This window comes from Pleurodeles waltl, chromosome 1_2 (genome assembly GCF_031143425.1).
Source record: "Pleurodeles waltl isolate 20211129_DDA chromosome 1_2, aPleWal1.hap1.20221129, whole genome shotgun sequence".
Classification (NCBI taxonomy): Eukaryota; Metazoa; Chordata; class Amphibia; order Caudata; family Salamandridae; genus Pleurodeles; species Pleurodeles waltl.
Genome location: NC_090437.1, coordinates 176,840,883 through 176,860,343, shown reverse-complemented (window position 1 = coordinate 176,860,343; position 19,461 = coordinate 176,840,883). Strand labels below are relative to the sequence as shown.

The 19,461-nt window shown below is 44.0% G+C and overlaps 1 protein-coding gene across 1 annotated transcript in view; it reads left to right on the top strand.

The window, feature by feature from the left end:
* Positions 1 to 257: 257 nt before the first annotated feature.
* The window catches only part of GSR (glutathione-disulfide reductase), a 175,813-nt gene continuing 156,609 nt past the window's right edge, over positions 258 to 19,461 (top strand). The window contains exons 1-2 of the mRNA XM_069237415.1: positions 258 to 769; positions 11,437 to 11,463. Coding sequence (XP_069093516.1) covers positions 506 to 769; positions 11,437 to 11,463 — 291 coding nt within the window. The 5' untranslated portion in view covers positions 258 to 505. The remainder of the gene's footprint in view (positions 770 to 11,436; positions 11,464 to 19,461) is intronic.

The following is a 19,461-nucleotide window of genomic DNA, read 5'->3' as shown; positions in this document are numbered from 1 at the left end:
GCACCCTGCCTGCTATTTGAACTGGTAAATACATCAATAATCCGGGTTCAGTGGTCTGCGTCACCATAGGAATCTAAGCCCCTCTGTATTTTGCTTGTTTTTCAAGAGACTCAATATTATGTCCATGTATGTAGCTCTAAATACCATGAGGAGATTGCAAGGCAAGCGCTTTAAGCGCTGATTGTCTGCTCAAATGCAACGAACCAATTGAAGGTTAGATTGAGTGTATTTGTCACTTTTATCGAAAGGTGGGGGGTGAAATATCTGAGGACCCGAGGGCAGGGCCATGTAAAAGATGAAGATGCTGCCCGTGTGCCCCTTCACTACCTCTCCCGAGTCGTGAGCAGGATTTTCCCCGAGTTGAGGCGTAGTCCCGAGTAAAGGGTGCGACCCGCAGCGGCACAGGCTCAGCGCTGCCTCGATTCACAGTGACTCAGCACGCTGCCAGGGATCCTCCTACCCGGGGCTCGCTCCAATAAAACCAGAGCCCCGCTTCCGCCTCGGCATGGCAGTGCCGGTCCCGCCGCTCATCTACAGAGGCCTAGCCGCGCACCGGATCCTGAGCACCGGCCTCGCCCCTCTCGTCCGGCGCTGCCCACTGCCCCCGAGCCGAGCGATGGCCGGGGCTCCGCCACCCGCCGGCAGACCGCTGGCTTTTGACTACCTGGTCATAGGCGGCGGTTCGGGCGGGCTAGCCAGCGCCCGCCGTGCAGCCGAGCACGGGGCGAGGACCGCGGTGGTGGAGAGCAACAAGCTGGGGGGCACCTGTGTGAGTACGCGCGCCCCGTTCCCCGCCCGTCTTCAGCCCAGCCTGATGCACGGTACAGGTTATCCGCAGCACATGCTCCTCGTGGCCACCACCCCTCTTGCACAAGGAGTCGTGCATCCTGCTAAAGCAGTAGAGTCATACATGTTGTATTTGGCCGTCAAAACACAGATACTCGCGCGCGTGTGGCATAGTGGGATATGTGGTGCTAGATAAACCACTTGCATTTGCCGGAGAATAGAGTTCTAACTAAAGGCATATTCATACGTTTATATTTTGCGCCAAGATTGAAATTATGGCAAATGTTTCCTGTTGTTTGATGATGAAGATTAGGGTGGAAGCGTACTCCTTTCCACAGACCTTATCACATACAGTGAGCACTATGGACGTAGCTCGTAAGATTAGCACACTGAGCACTAGGTTTAGACGCAGTTTTGGAATGAGCGGAAGTGATGGTATGATACCAGCGCAGGTAAATGGTTGGTTACCATGGAAACTTTAAAGTGATGTGTTACTTTTGAGTAGAAATGTAGCAGCATTTTTTGGCATGTCGAGTGTAACAATAGATCATAATAATACAATATACAAAAAGCAAAATAATAGGAGACATCAAAGTTATTTTGCTTTTTTCACAAAGTTATTTATCTTTTTTCATAGTACGGTGGTAAAAGGTGCTTGAACAAGCACAGTGTTATGAGTGAACTTGTTGCTTTATAATGCCATCAGCGCATGACTTGGATTCTAGAATTAGAAGCTGTGAACAGAGAAGGCTGTTAACACATGAGAGAGCAACCCTATATTCGTCTTGGTGATGAATTTTCGCTACTATTAAATCTTCATTAACTAATTAGAGTCCTCATTTTGTATCGCTTGTAGTGAACTTAACAAGTGGCTAGGAGTTACCTTCACGTGGGGTGGGTTTTACCACCACTTTAGAGGGGTTAATTTGTTGTGTGTATTTTACCAGTTTCTTGTTTTAGTTTGTTTGTTGGTGAATTAATAGCTGGATATCTCCTGTTGTGCGAACTATGACTCTGGCATAGTTCTTCAAAGTTTGTTCTCCCACCCATGGGTAACACAGATGAACTCGGTTCAGTGCACCAGTGCTGAATGTGAAAGACAAAGTTATAATAACCCAGCAAAATCCTGCCCAATTCATAACTGAAATAGATTTATTGCTTTTAGGTTACTAACAATCCCTCCAATGGGATCAGGGGCACCGTGGTAACAGAAACAAACATATTTTGTTATTCACAATATCACACACATACTGCTCTAAGAAAAATACACACTTTTAACTAAAAGCATTTATTACAACAGGGCAAACGTGTTTCTCAGGAGTGTTTGATGGAACAACGAATGCTGGAGCCACGCATGCCTAAACAACACGGTCAGAACAACGACTGCATTGTTACCACGAATGCCTTTACCACGCATGCCTTTACAACGATTTTTTGTTGTAAAAGCATGCCTAGTAAAGGCATGTGTGGGAATGGCATGCATGCTTCTAGCATGCAATCTTTCCACCTGTCCTAAGGCCCAGAAGTACCCCATCCCTAATACTAAAAGTACCCCGACACCCCCACCCCTAAAACAAAACTACCCTGGATACCTCCCACCAACCCTGAGCCCTATACCCTTCCCCGTCCTCACCGACCCGCCCTAAAAACAACTGACCGCCCCTAAAAACAAAACTACACCGATCCTCCCACCCCCAAAACCCAAACTACCCGATCCCCTCCACCCCCAAAAACCAAACTACCCTGAACCCCCACCCCAAAAAAACAAACCACCCCCAAAAAACCCAAACTACCCCGTTTCCCCCGACCCCATCCCAAAAACCAAACTACCCTGAACCCCCGCTCCAAAAAACAAAGTACCCCAGGCCCCCACACGGAAAAAACAAACTACCCCAATCCCCCACCCCCAAAAACAAAAGTACCCCAACCCTTCCACCCCGCTCCTAAAAACAGAACTGTCCCGATAACCCATGCCCCTAAAAACCAGAACTACCCCGATTTCCCCGCCCCTAAAAAAAAAAACCTACCCCAACTTCCCCCCACCCCAAGCACTCAATCCACCCCACTTCTAAAAACTACCCTGCCCCAGCCCCGCTTACCAGACCGCGTCCTCTCCCAATGCTAACTCCCGTTTTCTCTGCCTTAACAACGCATGTGCGTTGTTCAGCACATGCGTTGTTAAGGCAGAGAAAAAGGGAGTCGTTAACGCAAGCGTGGTTCCGCTTGCGTTAACAACGTAGGTCGCTGTTCCGGATGTTCTCCGTTTCTCAGCACATCTAAAATAACTACACATGATATAATAAAAACAGCGAGAATAAAATGAGTGTCTAACATGGTTAAATATCATCTAAAAGCTAACACCTTAAAACCTACTTCTATGCGCTACACTAGGAGAGCATGAAGAGTAGAATAATTTGCAGTTTAGAGTTTATTAGGAAGAAGCAACACACTGCAAATCTTTTTTGACAGCAAGCGCCGTCGTTATCAGCAGAGGAATGAAGGCAGTGTTCTCTGCAAAGGAAAAACGCATGCTGCAGCAGCAGCCTTCCTCTGGGACTCTGCTTTATCAACATCAGGCAAGATGTAGCATCACTGAAGTGCACTGGCATTAGGTCAGGCCATCTCTGCTAGAATTTCATGCTGTAATGTGGGAGAAGGACCCCTCCTGATGTTAAAAATGGCGCTTCTGGTTAGCTAAGGTATCCACCGAAGCCAGGCAGAACCCGCCACTCTAGTCAGGACAAGTCAGATACACAGACTAAATTAACCCATGCTTACTCTGGTAGCTGGCACAGAGCAGGCAGGCTTGACTTAGAAGGCAATGTGTAAAGTATGTGTGCAACATGCAGGCAATATTTACAGTGAGACACCATGAAGAATCGGGAAGCTCCACACAGGGTCTTATAGAAAAATAGGTATGTCTTTATAGTGATAAAAGAGGAGTTGTGGTCAAATCAACAAAGATTCACTTAGGAAATCAGTAAAGGTTATCTTCAAATATCAGCAGGCATGAGCAGTGCTTTCATTATTATTACGCATTCAGTTTGGTAGAAGATGGAATGTTTAGTCCTTTTTGGGATGACTCGGCCGCAAGAAGCTTTGTTACGCCTCAGTCCCCTCGGGCCATAGGCATGACTCAGTGCGAGCCACAAGATCCCCAACGACCTCTCCCTGCGACACCTGATACCTCCGGTGTCCATAGGCTTGAGATCCGTCTCCACATGGCGTTGGTGTTTCTGGTGGTGGATTTGGAAACCACGCCGCAGAAGAGGGAGGACTGCGCTGGGGGATACCGAAGAACAGTTGTTGCTGGGTCTGGCGGCTCAGCTGAAGGAGCTGCACAGGAAAGCTTCCGAAAGCGGCAGTCATTGGATCTGGTTGGTTTATCTGGCGGGGGCTGCACAGGCGGTTCCTGAGGACGGCAGTAGTTGGACATGGACAGCTCTGCTAGAGAGGTCGCACTGTGGAATCTCATAGCTGCGGTTGCGGCGAGTTGCCTTCGCTCTGCACTCTGGCAGGTTGGCTAGTCACCTCGGAGGCAAAATGGATTACGGGCAACGACGAGACCACAATGTCAAGTCTCCTGGAAATTTACTTGCAGTCCGCTGATTCCGGCGGGTTGCACAAAGCGTGGGATTGCCCTAGGCAGTTGTTTAGCAAGAATAACCCAGGTTGAGGCAGAAAGCGAGAGTTCTGATCATCCTGAGACCTCGTAGAGAACAGAGAGGGCAAGCCAGCAAGCTCCTGGAGACACTCGGGTGATGGTGAGTCAGGGCGCAGGGCAGAGATCAGTAGGCAGCAGTGCAGCACAGCAGGGCTTAAGAACAGTTCCTAGGAACAGTCAGGTCTAGCAGAGTTGAGATCCTGGCACACAGCAGTCTTTACTCCAGCAGAGTTTCTTTGAGTCCAGAAGTTTACTGATGAGTGGGTCAGGAGACCCACTACTTATGCAGGAAAGTGTCTTTAATGTGGGGGATGACTACAAAGAAATTCCTGTGAAGTGCCAAGGGCCCCCTTGCAGGTCGGTTTTGGCTCCGGACAGCCAGTGGGAGATAACTAGTCCCTTTTGTGTGGACCCCATCACTTATCCTTTGAGATGTAAGTATGAGTCCCTCCCAACCTCCTCCCAGGAAGGCCCATCAGTATGCAACAAAATCACATTGCACTAATGAAGCACAGAAACCGCATATCACCACCATACCAAAATGCCACACATTAAATATACAGTAGCGTTGCCTCACATTGCTACTTCCAGAATCTTGTTTTCATAATAAGATGGTAAAAGTTGTTTGACGCAAGTACTGCCTTAGTTTGTCACGAAGACACGAAATAGCATCAGTCAAAAATGTTTTGTGATCTGGTATGTATGGGCTGCATTCTAGAAAGAGTTTGGTTTAACAGTGCATACTGTAAGAAAATTAACTTTTTAAAACTTTTAAAGTGGGCCTCTTGTGCGGCCCCTTCTGTAACAGTGATAGCGCTGGCCCAACATGTGCACCAGCACTATCTTTAGAGGGTGTTCTCTCATTTGCATGGGAGCAGGGCAATATGCAAATGAGGGATCACTTTGAATCTGCACAAATACATTATTATGGACAAAGGCGCAGAGGCAAGCATGCCCTTAGGAGCCGCACTGAGAGTGCTCCACAAAAAATCAGTGTGCCTCCTGAGAGTAGACCTCTGTAGGTTTGAAAAGGGTTCCCATATACCCTACATCCCTCTGCAGTCGAATGTGGTCAGTCAAGGACCTGCTTGCAAGGGGATCTCTCTCCTCACTTCAAAGTGTAGGCGACTTGCCCCCTGCACTTTGAAAAACAGAGCTGCTTTGAAGTATGTACTCTGTATTTCACTGAATGCGCTGCCCTGGTGTCAACACAAGTTCACAGATGCCCTGGGGGCAGTGCATTCATTCTAAGATGGCACACTGTTGCTGTTTGTGCCCGCCGCACCCCTTTTATAGATGCACCGTGGTACAAACAAAGACAGAGCACTCTATCACTGATACGGGCCCAGATGTGCGTTGCACTCCTTTCCAAAGCAGCCCTTTGTTCAGATGCTTTTGATACCTCTGTGGCCCCTTTTGCAAGACATTCTTAACTGATTTATCACTGGGTTGAAAAGCCTTGTGTGGGTCAGCGCTGTAAGAAAGTGTAAGCTGATGTAAGCAGTGGAATTTATGACAAGCCCAAGGATATCTTCCCGTTGGTTAATTTTCTCTTATTTTTAGTGCTGGAAGAATGTTTCATTATTTTGTTTTCTACCTTTCCCAGTCTTTCAAATACGTTTGTAACATCTGCTCAAAGAAGGGTAGTTCCAGAGCAACTGTGTCAATCTCATGTTCTAGCTCGGACCTTGATGTGGAGCATACATTACAAAAACAACTATAATGTCAAATCCAAAACAAAATAGCCATATTTGGTGTAATAGTGGAAATGACCTAATAATCTGTAGGATTTATTTAAACAAAGTTGTGGTAGATGATGGATGCATCCATAAAAGATGTAGGCTGTTACAGTGAGGAGGAGGGACATATAGGGTATGGTATGGTGTAACTGGAATCAGAGTGGCAAATTTAAGATTACATTCAGGCCAGCACAGGCATGCATTAGGTAAATGAAGACGAACAAGTGAGTAGAGACTTTCAAATGTCATACATTTTTAATATGTATTTATTTGATTTACATTTAACAGATACTTGTTCCAAAAAGATATATTGATAGTTCAAAGCAGGAGGTGTGCAAGAGAATTCTCACAGTAGAGCATAAACCATTTATCAGTGAGCGAGAGTGTGAGAGGCTTACACTTCTGTAGAATGTCATCATAACCATGCGCTAAAGGCAGGAAAGTGTCCATCAGACCATTAAATATATCACATTATCAGCTTAGACAATTAGATATTTTAGGCAGCATCAAGATGTCATAGGCGCGATGACCTAAGCATATTGGTCCGCAAGTCACAGTGGTTTCATCAACTGGTTCTGGATTCATTTTGAACAGAATAGAGTCCTATTAATATAAATCACCTGGTTTCTTCAGGCAGTATCGCAAAAGTTTAATTATTGAGCCCTCTGCTTGTGCCAATTTGTAGAGCTCAGACCCCCATCTTATAATGTCCCTTGCACGAGGTGACATCCAGAAGAATTGTGATAGCGCTTCTTGCAATCAAGATACTTTAAAAAGACCTACATAAATATTACAACTGGAAACCAAAAGAAATAATGAACCAGGAGAGACAAAGCAGATGAGAGGAGATGTGAGATAGCTAAGACAAAATAAAATATGGACAGCAGAGCTGGGTCACACCATGAATTCAGCTAAAGCCTGTAGAAAAGTTGACCTGTTTAACATCATTAAACTGAAAGTGATAGGTACAAGAAATAGATGAAGTCTGATCATGAAATACATCATTTGGGAGCCTCTTAATATCAAGATACAATAGATGAGGGAGATCCTTTCATGAACCGGATACCCTGGCAGATTATGATGCCCTCCAGTTAAGAACATACACATAACGTGCTGGTTGACCAATCAAAGAAGTCTGAGGTGATCAATGGTATCCAAAGTAACAGAACAAGCGAAAATTGTGACATTGGAGGACAGTTTATGGTGAGGGGATTGGTGAGTAACGTCAGACTTAAAGAACAGCAGTTTTGTTAGCAAGCACAGGACGAAATCCAGACTGAGCGGGGGAAGCAAATTATGTTATTATAAAGTAATCCAGTGTGCAGCTCTGAAATATAGGAAAATTAATGTAGCAGTGAAATTGGAGGGTACATTGTGGTTTCTTATGCGGAGAGAGAGCAGTAGTCGACTTGGAAGATGTATGTTTTCTTACAGGAGTGACATATTATAAATATTAGAGAAGTACGGAAATACCTAGAATAATAAGAAACACCACTAAGAAAGACACAGTCTAGTTAACCATGGGAAGTAAGTGACAATATCATGTTTTTCAAGACTGGGTGTAGAAAGTACTAGTGTTGTAATATTTGAGAACTGAGAGCTCTGCTTGGCCCTTTCACTCAAACATAGAGACAGCTGCTTCTCAGACAACATTTTATTACATGAAAGAGGGTTCCGACTGGCATTCTCTGAAAAGACCTGTCCTACACCAACTGTAGAAAGACAGAATCTAGTTATAATTTACTTAAATTTGTTCTGCTATAAAAGATGAATGTCGGTTTTGTACAACTTCGCTTATGCCAATGATTTTGAGGTTGGCCAGTTGGTCGTGTATTATGCAGTTGTATGCAAACCGTTCACAGTTCGTGCTCTACCCCATATCTTCACTCCAGAACCTGGCCTCGGTTGCACTGTGTGCAAAGTGCACCAGTTCCAGATGGCTTCTCTTTTAACATCCCGACCACATAGAAATGATACAGGAATTAAAAAAAGGTGGGAAATGAAACTGTATGTAATTGGTTCTGCTAAATCAGATCATTTCAGTTAAAAAACGACAGTTGTAATAATATCCATCAGTAAGCAGTTCATAGGATTCCAGTGCAGTGCATGGCACTATTATACGTTTGCGCTAACAAATATGCTGTGGTAATTTGAGCAAGTGATTATGAGGGAAAGACCTGTTCATCTCACATTGGTGATAACATGCATGGGAATGGCAGTTACCGTATGAATCTTTGCTAAGGAGACTCGTGTCCCTGCACTACTTTAAAGACACGTATTTGCAGACTTCAGGTAGAAGTTGCTTTGTCGATCTCCAATTTCTCATTTATCAGCTGTCACAGATGACTGTTTTTTGCCACTGAGGATTTTTTGTGGTTCACCTTTGCTCCCTTTGAAGCAGTGTCTGCAATCCTAACGTGCTTCCTCTTGTAGTTTCTAAATCAACTTGTTTTGAAGATCTACCCAACGGTAACTTTCAAGAACTGTCGAAATAAGGCTTTACAGTGAGGAACTGTGGATTCAATTAGTAGCTTTGGTCTTCCTGTTATCTGCAAGAACAACCAAGTAACTTGGCTAATGATTACATAATGGCCAGGACAATGAAAGTTTATCGTTTTCTCTTGAAAAATATTAATGCAGACGGGAGGTGACGGGTGCCATGTATTCTTCCAAGCAATTGTAAGGTGGGCAGGCATGGAACTGACCAGCCCTTTTTCCATCTCAGGAGGACTCCGTAGACTCTAGCTTCACCCTCACACTTACATGGTAGAACCTCAACTGCTTGGTGCAGGGACCTGTTGAGAGCTCTGAGTTGGTGGGGGACAGTTCGCTCTATCACTGCTTTACATTGTAGTGTGGGTCTTTGCACCTCATACTCTTGGCTAGCTCTTCCAGGTGTTTCTTCCCACCCACTCGTCTCAGGAGACTCTTAAGAAAAGTACAGCCTTCCTTATTTTAACTTCAGAGGCGGCTTCTCCATATGAGCGGAGGAATGTCACCCTGCCTATCTTGCAGGCACAGCAAAAATGCAAAATAAAATTGTAATAAACTCGGTTTATTACCTTTTTTATTTTTTCCTCTGCCAGCCCGCGCTGTGAGGGAGGGATAGGCCATTCCTGCAGATTGGCAGAGTGGTGACAGCAGTTTTAACGTACGCATGTCATTTTGGCCTGCTGTCCTGCGACGGCCAGCGTGACATGCACACTTTAAACCTCTCCAACCCAAGTTGTCTCAGACAGCCGGGTGGAGAGAAAGCACATGCACCCAGTGTCCGAAAGAGCGCTGAACTAGCCCGCTCCAACCAATCCTGGCGCTTTTCTCATGCTGATTAACAGCATGAGCGTGGCATCTGGTAAGGTTAGGGGAGTTGGCTCTAGGATCCCGAAGAAGCACGCCAGGACCTGAGGACGTCCAGGCAGTTGGTGAGTAAATATTTTATTTCACTTATTTAAACAGTAACTAAATCGCTAACATGCATTAAATTAACGTTTTAAATTTAACGTTCAAGTTTAATTTTAAAATGTTAAAGATGTTAATGTAATGCAAGACAGTGATTTAGTGACTGTTTATAGCACATAAGCTGAACATCTAAATTAATTTTGCTTGAGTCGGCAGTTGGCACCTCTTTAACACACTGATAAGCACATTGAGAAACTCGCAATCCCTTCAGCCTCAACTCCAGAGCTCTCAGTCGTGGTTCGTTATAAACACTGTTTGTAACAAGCCACGTTTGAGAACTTTGGCGCTAATCTTTAAGGCACTGCTGGTGTCTCTCAGTCCCAGTTTGCTGGCCACACCACTGAATATTGTTGCCAGCTGCCACAGTTTACCTTCATATAATGTTGATGTTGGTTCCAAAGCGATAAGCGAACCACCAGCTGTGAAACTTTGTCAGTCAGCAGACCATTCTTCCTGGATTCTAATAAAGCAAACCTAGAAAAACTTTAAGAGGGAGTTATGGAATTTGAAAAGAAGAAGTTCTCTAAGTTTCCTTGCCCATGCCACTGTATTAGGCTCAATGTGACTACACAATTCTTACTCCTTTGAACTCCTCCCTTACCTCCTGTTTAGAGTCAGTCCCTGCTTCCATGATTGTCTCTCCTCGCCCCCTTCTTTTTCCTTATCCTAGGCTTTTCCCTACTGGCCGTCTTCGGCTCTCTGTATTCTCTATTCTGCCTAAGCTGTTGTATCGGCTCTATGGGCACACCATGTTCCTTGCTCCCTCTTCAGCACACTCATTCTTCTACACACCCACGTGCTTTGGGTCTGTTTAAGCTTGTATTTTTGCCCTTATGCCAGCTCTTAGGTTCAATTGACTCTCAAGTTCCTCCTGGGTATCTCTACCTTTTGGCTCCTCTCTGTACTTCTTATTCCTTGAGAGGGCTCAGTAGCAAATTGAGAAATAATATCTAGGGACTTCATTATATTGAGAGTCCCATTCTTTTGACTGGTTTGAAAAGTTGTCAGACCAATACCTTCACACTCCATCATAGTCTTCGTGAACACAATAGGGAAATTAGGGCATGCTTTCAAGTGCTGCAGGCCGGTTCCTGCCAGCCCTTTGGGATTGATGAGCTCTTCCTCCACGATAGTAGTGGGGCTGAAGGGGGTTTCGTGTGGAAAGTCTAGCTATGCTTATGTTGGAGGGTGGAATTTTCAATATTGTCTGAGGGCACTGGTTGTGCACCTCTCAAATGGGAGGTACACTATCAGGCACACACGGCTTTTGGCTATAACTTGCTGCAGAGGTTTTCCAACCATGTTGAAGACACCAGTCTTATATTTTAGTGAAAGTCTGTTTCTCATTTCATAGTTGTCTTTCATGTGGATAACTGCTGGAAAAGTTGACTGACCAGCCTTTCGATATTTAGAAGTTGATCCACCTCGATTTTTGACACAGTTGACTCCAAACTCTGACAGACTCGATGGTGGGGCCACAGGAATCTTTGACTGCTGAATATCTATCATCTAGGAAACTCCAAATATGGTAGTAAGCTTTTCAGAAGTTAAAACATAGAATGTACTATTTTCTGGCATATTCCCCAGTACCATTTTCCTTAAAAAGTGTTTCTGATAACCTCATGAAGTTTTAACCCGTTTTCTACACAGTGCCAGGAAGTGTACAGATGCGAAGTCCCCAAATGACCAGGAACAACCTGCTTTTACTGCCCTTATTCAAATATTATGAGTCGATGTTTGTTAAAAAATGTACACGTTTTGATGTTTCTCATTTCTCATCTCTTCTAGGTAAATGTTGGTTGTGTTCCAAAAAAGGTAAGTTGTTTTTATAATTATTTTTAACACTGAAGCGTATTTGTTATACTTTGGTAAAATGGCGTTTGACTTCTGTCGATGCCTCGCTACATTTTCAGCAGGTTGAGTGCCGAAAATACTGATGTATTAAAAATGTATTGGAGGGTTTACTTAAATGGTCAGTTCATTTGAAGATTCTAAGACTTCTGTCGAGTGTGTTTTTCTCCAGCTCAGGAAGGGGCACTGTGTTTTGATACAGTTTGAACAGTTCTGTGCTTTTCTTACAGTGTGGACACAACCCACTTCTGTTTCGTTGCTGGCGTAACATTTTGAATGGGACATGCCTGATAATTTACAGCTCACACAGTGTGCTTGGCAAGGTTTTAAACAGTTATGTGTATGCTCCAGTGCATCATTTGTAAATAAAGATGTGCCGGTGCCCAAAGCCATCGTCTTATACACGCAGCTGCTGCAATTAAATGTGGGAACATGGAATTCCGAGGCGGCGTAAACCTGAAGCCATATCGGGGACTCTTTAGTCCATATAAAGCCACTCCCTGCCACTTCAGCTCACTCCAGTAGCTTTCTACTTTCTCCCTTTGTGAAGTTTTTTTGTTTTTCTCTTCCTCCGTCTTTTCCATATGTGTCTTTTGCTCGCAGCAAATGCTTGAGGCAGAAGAATAAGCCCCGGCCCTCGAAAATAAGCTCCGGTGCTCAGCACCGGAAACAACAAGCACAAATTAAGCACTGGTATACTCTCCCCAATGTCAAATTCAAATTGTGCCCCTCATAGCATTGCGACCCCTAGGGCACCGTATTTGCAGTGCATGCGCTTTGGGATGAAGATCTGCTCTTCTGTGCAAGTCTCCATTCCCAACACTTTTATCTGTTTGCAATGAATTAGAAACTTGTTGTCCCTTAATTTTTTATTAATTAGGCGAGTGACGTGCGCCTTATGGAGGGCATCCCCTGTGTGATGCGAGTGATCTGAAAATCCTTCACAATGCAAAAGGCGAGTGTGGTCGTGAAGCAATAGAATGAATTGGGCTGCGACTAGACTCTGCGTACATCAGACCCATCTCCTAATTTGATCCAGTCTTTTTTGGTGACTGGCACTTACTATCAGACATTAACCAAGAACAAGAGAGAAAAAACACACATCGGAAGGGCAGAAGAAGAGAACGATTGAACACATGTTATGAGGTGGGTAAGGGAGGAGCTTGCAGTCGTGATATAAAGGACAGGCTGGTAGTAGGTTAAAAAGGCACGAGGTGGAATGAAGACTCCACGGCTTTGGTATTCGGTGCACCGACATTCATCTGCACCGGCCGGGGAATTCTGAGCAGAGCTTCGGAACCAGCACTCATTCATTCATAAATGAAGAAACCGATCAGACCCCTCTGTCCTTTAGGTCCACTGTATCAATCTATCCCTCACAAAATTACTTTAGATTAATTACAACCATTAAATAAAAAGTCTTAAAAACAGTGCAATTTCTTTCTCTTTTCCGGTTACCATCAGTGCATTTACCTCGATAATTCTGCATTTGGCAGTGACAGAGAGAATGATGCTCTCCTTCCTCCTTATCATGTAACTCTTGTGTAAAAATATGTACACATTTAATTGCGCTGCGTGTCTTCTGCCAGTTGGAAACTGCTACACACAATTACATTGCTTCGTTAGTTGTCAGACGTGACAAGTAACCTTCACTATTTAACAAGTTGTGTTTTAAGGTCCAGACAAATATAAATCAGATCTAATTTAAAAAAAATCTAATTTCACTCCATAAATGCAAGAACTACATTTCGAAATTATCTTGCTCCTGTAAGCTGCCCATATTTCTGTTCTTGCTGACACAACATTTGAACCTCATGATTTTCTGCATAGTTACTACTTTTTCAAAATCTGGTGAACAAGAGTGTCTGGTAGCGCAATGTAAGGTTTTTCATAAAGTACACTCGTAGGAGGACAGAATGTATTTAAATCTCTTTGAAAGGAATGGGGTTTAATCTTCTCAACCCCATCACTTTAAAAAAACCTGCATATGAAATAGTATACTTCCAATCCAAGATGGTATTATTTTTTTCTACACTTTGCTTTTTTAAAAACTATTTTTATTAGATGTCAGGTTACATATAAAAAGGCAAACAACAATCGGAACAACTGTTCTGCAACAAACCCAAACCCCATAATATACCCAGCTGAAGGAGTTTATCTCGCATAAGAGCTAACTCACAGACTATAGAGGGTCCAAGTATGTCAGCCATTCACACCATACCTTTTGGTGCTTCTTTGGGCATCCCCTCGATTTTTAAACACATTTTTCTGCTGCTGTGCCAAAATCCGTTCGCTGGTCCATTCAGGAAATGGTGGGGCCAGTTTTGAGCGCAAGTGTCTGGCAATGTCCACTTTTGCAATGATGAGGCCCAGCCCAGCCAGTTGTCTGGTATGGCGATTCCACCTAAAATGAGTTCAGCAGGCCCTAGAGAACTAACATAAGGAGGGACTTTTCTGTTCACGATCTGTGAAAAGGTAGTACAGATTTGTTTCCAGTATGTTTGGATAATTGAGCATTCCCGACCATGCGGAAGAAGGTGCAAGCTGGGTGTCTGCATTGCCAGCATCATGGTGGCAGGGTGCCCCTCATCCTCTGTAGTTGTGAGGTACTGTGGTATAGTGTATGTATATTAACTGGATGAGGCAAAGTTTGTTGATTTTTGCCAGTGTCTTAAGGGCCACATTAGCCTCCACCCAGTCATCCTCCTCCAAGGGGCCCCTCCCACCCCTCCCTCATTGTAGTCATGGGGTCTGGAGTGTTATTTACTAATAAGTGATAGAGGTAAGTGATGCCCTTTCTAACTAGCACGATCCCAGCTGGTGTGCCTCCAAGGAATTATATTGTAGAGGGAGTTCTGTGGGGTCAAGGGACGCTTTGAGAGCATGTCGCAGCTGTCAGAAGCGGTAAAACTATGCCTTATGCATATCGTGTGTTTACGAGGTGTTGAAAAGTGCACATCGACGTGCCCATTGAGATGTCTCCTGCAGTCGAGATGCTTATGGAGATCAATCCTCAGAAGCTCTCCAAGGTGGCTGTTTGGCTTAGCCAGGACCTAAACCAAAGCAGCGTCATTGCCATTGGCACCCTAAGGCCACCGATCCATCACAGCACCTGATTTCAGCCAAGTAGTGACACGTGTAGCATTTGGTAGGTTTGCAGGGATGATGCGTCCGAAAAGAAGGCTGACTGTGACGTGACGCTCCAACTCGCCAAGTTCTTCCACTGTGGGGGGGGAGGGGGAGGTCATCTCGGTCCACAAAAAAACAGTCAGTGATGGATAGGAGGTGGCTGGCCCAGTAACATAGTAACATAACTGGATGTCTGAAAACCCCATCCCACCATCGAAGGGGTTCAACACGCATGTACAGAAGGTTTGTGGCTGACCTGTAGCCCAAATAAAGCCACATCAGATTGTAGTGTGCAGAAGAAGGTGGATAGAATGAGGTAAGGGTAGTTCTGCAAGGTGTAAAGAAACCTCAGCAGTGCATCCATTTTGAACAGCACTCCCCTGCCTCCCATGTTAAGCAGGAGTGTTGTCCAGTGGGCCTTGTCCTTTAAGACTCTGGCATCATAGGCGTTAAACTGAGGTCCCAGGCCTGCTGTTGGGAGAAGGCGACATGCATCACAAAGTATCTAAAGGACCGTTGGAGTAGGGTGTTGGCTCTAATGTCCTTGTGAAAGCCTTGGAGGGGAATGTAGGTGGATTTGGGCCAGTTCACTGTGAGGCCTGTGGCCCTGGCGTACATCTGTAATGTGCAAGAGGCGTGGGTCAGTGGCATTGGATTTGCTTATATAGACCTACAGGTGTCTGTGTAGAGTGAGTCATGATCCTCGTGCCAGTCTGTCCAGCAGAGCCGGCAGATTCCGCCAGACGCTCAGTGGCAAGCTCAAATAAAAAGGATGGCAGGGGGCCGCCCTGTCTTGTGCCACTGGGATGATCTGGGATGTTATACCATTTGCAAGGACCTTTGCCCAGGGCCCGGAGTAAAACTTTGGACCGAGCAGCTGAAAAGTGGGCCGAATTCATGTTTTCCAACAGGTGGAACAGGAACTGCCAAAGGAACAAGTCGAAGCCTTCTCAAAATCAATAGAGCTTGCCAGTTTGCTATCCTCGAATAGGGCAAACACATTATGTAGCTGCTAGAGGCAATGGCAAGTGTTGCATCCCAGCATGAATCCATTATGATCCAAGTGAATTCGGGAGGTCAGAACTTTCACCATCCGGTTCACTAATACTTTGGCTAGAATTTTGGATTCTATGTTTAGGATGGCAATAGGCCTGTACGACCCACAGTCTCGCGGGGGTTTCTGCGGTTTAGGAGTATTAGAAATAGTGGGCCCCCAGTGTTCGTACAAGAGGTCACCCACCTTCAACAATTCCTTGTACATTGTGAGGAAGGGAACAGTTAAAAGAGAGGCAAGTCCTCCACTATGGGATTAAAGCACTCAGCCTCAGGTTAAATCCCCCTACCTTGCACTTCCACCCCAGAAACATCTGTTGTCCTGTTACACAACAACCAATAACCATGTGGTAAACAAGTCAAAAGAACCCTCCCCCGCCGTTACTGCACTGCACTGGTGTAGTCCTGGAAGATCATCACATGACTTCCTTGAAAGTGGAGTTCGTCTGCCCCTTGGGCCCCTCAAAGTATAGTGTCCCAGCCGTGGTAGTTCAAGAATTTGACTATCACAGGATGCAATGTGGCCCCGGTGGGAGACCGCTGCGCAAGGGAACAGTCTTCCCTTACCTCCACAAAGCAAGTTGCCTAGGGAGAGGTAGGCAGCCAGGAAGTCAGCCAAGTTCCCAAGAATTGCTTGGGAGATTGCCCTTCCTCCCCTCTGAGAATCCCACAAAACGCTAGTTGCATTGGTGGCCCGACCCTCGACATCCTCAGCCCGGGCTTCCAGTGCTTGCAACATCATCAAAAAGCGATGGATCCTAGATTTGAGCTCCCTCATTGTGTCCTCAAATTCAGAGATCTGCTCCTCCGTTTCTGTTACCCTGTCCGCCTCTTCCATAAGGTCTTGGCATAAAAAGGAGACCTCCACTCCCACTTCGCCAATCTTAGTTCCTAGGACAGAACGGGAGACTTAGATGGCCTTTAGGATGGATTCAGTGTGGTCAGGGTTTGGAGGCAAGGCAGATCAGTCTGGCGGGTTCGAAGATCCATGGGTGGCTGTATAGCGGTCGATCCTGGACTGCGACTGTGTAGTCGAGGGTTTGTCGCGGCCTATGATGGCCATGTGAATTAGAGGAGGTGAATCCAACCAACAGGTAAGTCTCGGGTCTACCCATGGGTAAGTGAGGGAGTTGAGAAGTCAGTCCCGAAGGAGATGTCCCTCCTAAACAAATTATTATTTTAGGATACAGTTTTCTGCCTTAGAAGGACCATGTCCTACATTACTTACCCTCCTCGCCTTCAAGAGAACCATGCAGAACGTGTGGCATAATGCATATGTGAAAAGGGGGTTACATGCCTTTAGCCAACTGCAAACTAATTTTATTATGTATTTAATATATTTAATGCTTATATGTTGGTCTGTTTTTTTCACTGGGTATTTATCGCAAATGAGATGCACTATAGGGTAATTACTGACTCTGCTGATATGAAAAGAATCTTTGCATGTCCCTAATTTAGTTTACTTTTGTTATAATTAGGTGAGAAACGATCAACAACATCATGTATGGTCGCTGATGAGAATAATAATCTCTGGTGTGGGTTGGGGAGACGGGTGAAAACTTATTGCTTGATTTTGGTTTTTCTCTGAGAAGGGAGTCTTTGCCCATCTGAGGGCTTGTTTGAATTGAAAATGTATGGGTAAACTGTGTGACAGGAAATATCAACCCACTGAGGCTGACACGCATCCCTGCTTCAGTCCACGATTATTCGATAAACGTTTGACTGCAGAGCCATCTCCAATCTTGACACATATACATGTTTTCCAACAGGGGAATTACATTCCTCCCAAGAGGGAAGATTGTATCCCCAGTTTTTTAGTTAGTTCTATAAGGCCACCTTATTCACCCTGTCAAAAGCAGACAAATAAGGAAGCAAGCATGCTGTTTAGTTCCATAACACTTTACCACTCTGTGAGCAAATATATTCAGTTCACTCAAGATTTCTGAACCTTTCATGAAATCAGATTTATGCATGGATAAGAGGTTGCAGTCTTCTACCCACGCTACGAGCAAAACATTGGCGTAAATATGTGCCTAACTGTCTAGCAGTGCAGTTATCATATAACTATGTTGGGTTTTGGATCCTGCTTCTTAAATACTGGGTGCAGTGCTGATCCTCTCTGGCAGTGAGGTGTGGCTGGTAATTATAAAGTGTCTGAAAACGGTGCTGCTTAAGGGTGCTGACAAAACTCAATCAGCTTTCATTACACTGATCAGTAGACCATTTGGACAAAGGGCCCCAGATAATTATGAGGTGCAAACCTTTTTTGCCTTTCTATCTTAATTGGGGTTGCCATTGCCATTATGTGTTCCCAGTATTATGTTGTATGTAAGTAGGAAAAGGATGAGACATTTCTTCCCCGTTCATCTGCTTCTATGCTATTTGCTCTGTTGTTTTCGTCCCATTTAGCCGAACTCCCACTTCTCCGAACTTCTTTCAATCATCAGATTGTGCTCATGCCCGAATACCTGCTCATCTCTTGGTTTGGAAAGCCCCTTTAATGTCCTGTATTTGTTTTCTGTAGTTTATTCCTAAATAGCTTTGTTTTCCTCCATCATTGATGCTACAGGATTTTCTTTAAATTTCTTTTACTTAATTTTCCTACTGAAGATTTCTTTCTTTGAAATTTGTACGTAAACCAACAGTTTTTACTCCTTGGTTTAATGTTTTGGAACATTACCCTGCTACACATTTCTTACATCCTACAACTCTGTAAATTGGCTTTCCATTGTATGCTTCCATTGCAACAGTCAACAAACTCCCAAAATATTAGTGAATGTACGTTAGGTCAGTCTTGGAATTCGTACAGCACCAGACATGGCCACTAACAGGTACCACAGCACACGCCAATAGAAACTAATGGTGGTAGGAACACCCAGTAAGGACTAATGTTACAATGCTAAATAAATGCAATTATTTTGACTTTTAAAATAAATGTATAATTTGTGATATATATATATATGTATATATATTTTACAAGGGAAAATAAATATTTTAAGACCAAAATTATAGTAAAAGTATTTGAAGAATAACTATTAGCATTGTAAAGTAATTGTATACATACCTTTTAATGCATTTTAATGCATATTATTTTTTTAATGTGGGTGGGACTTTTTAATGTATTGTTTAGGGATAGTATTTTTAAATTAAATATACTTTTGAAAAAATATTTGACGCACATATAAGTTAATTTGCTATAACATTTTATTGAATCTTGATTTAACAAACATATGAAATGATTTCCCAATAATATTTTATAATCAAATATTTTTATTATTTTATGAAGTTTAAGAAAATTTAATACATGTTTCTCATACTTTACAGCAGGGATATCTCTCTCAGGTGGTGGCGACCTCTATCTGAATTTGAAAGTTAACTTCACACTCATAAATTATGCTCCAGGAGGCTCCACCAAAGCATGGAGACATCTAAGTCTACTCCTAGGAGTAACATTACACTTGTAAGTGGCCAATAGCAAAACATGTGAAGTTACTACTAGGTGCAGTAGTAGATTTACCCATGAGTACATTTACTCTACTAAATTTATATTTGTGAAAATGGCCTAAAGTGTTTAGGCACATGGAGCCAGTGGAGTTTCGCCAATTGGCCAGATTAGAAGCATCATTGAAGTCCGTGTAAAGAGAAATGTTCAAAATCGCTGCCCTTTTAGCAATGAGAACCTCTAAAACTGCCTTGAAACTTCCATTGCAAAACCCCAGGAATGAAGGCTCACTAACCTACTTCCCCTTTCTATGATGATTTTACTGTGAACAATTCTGG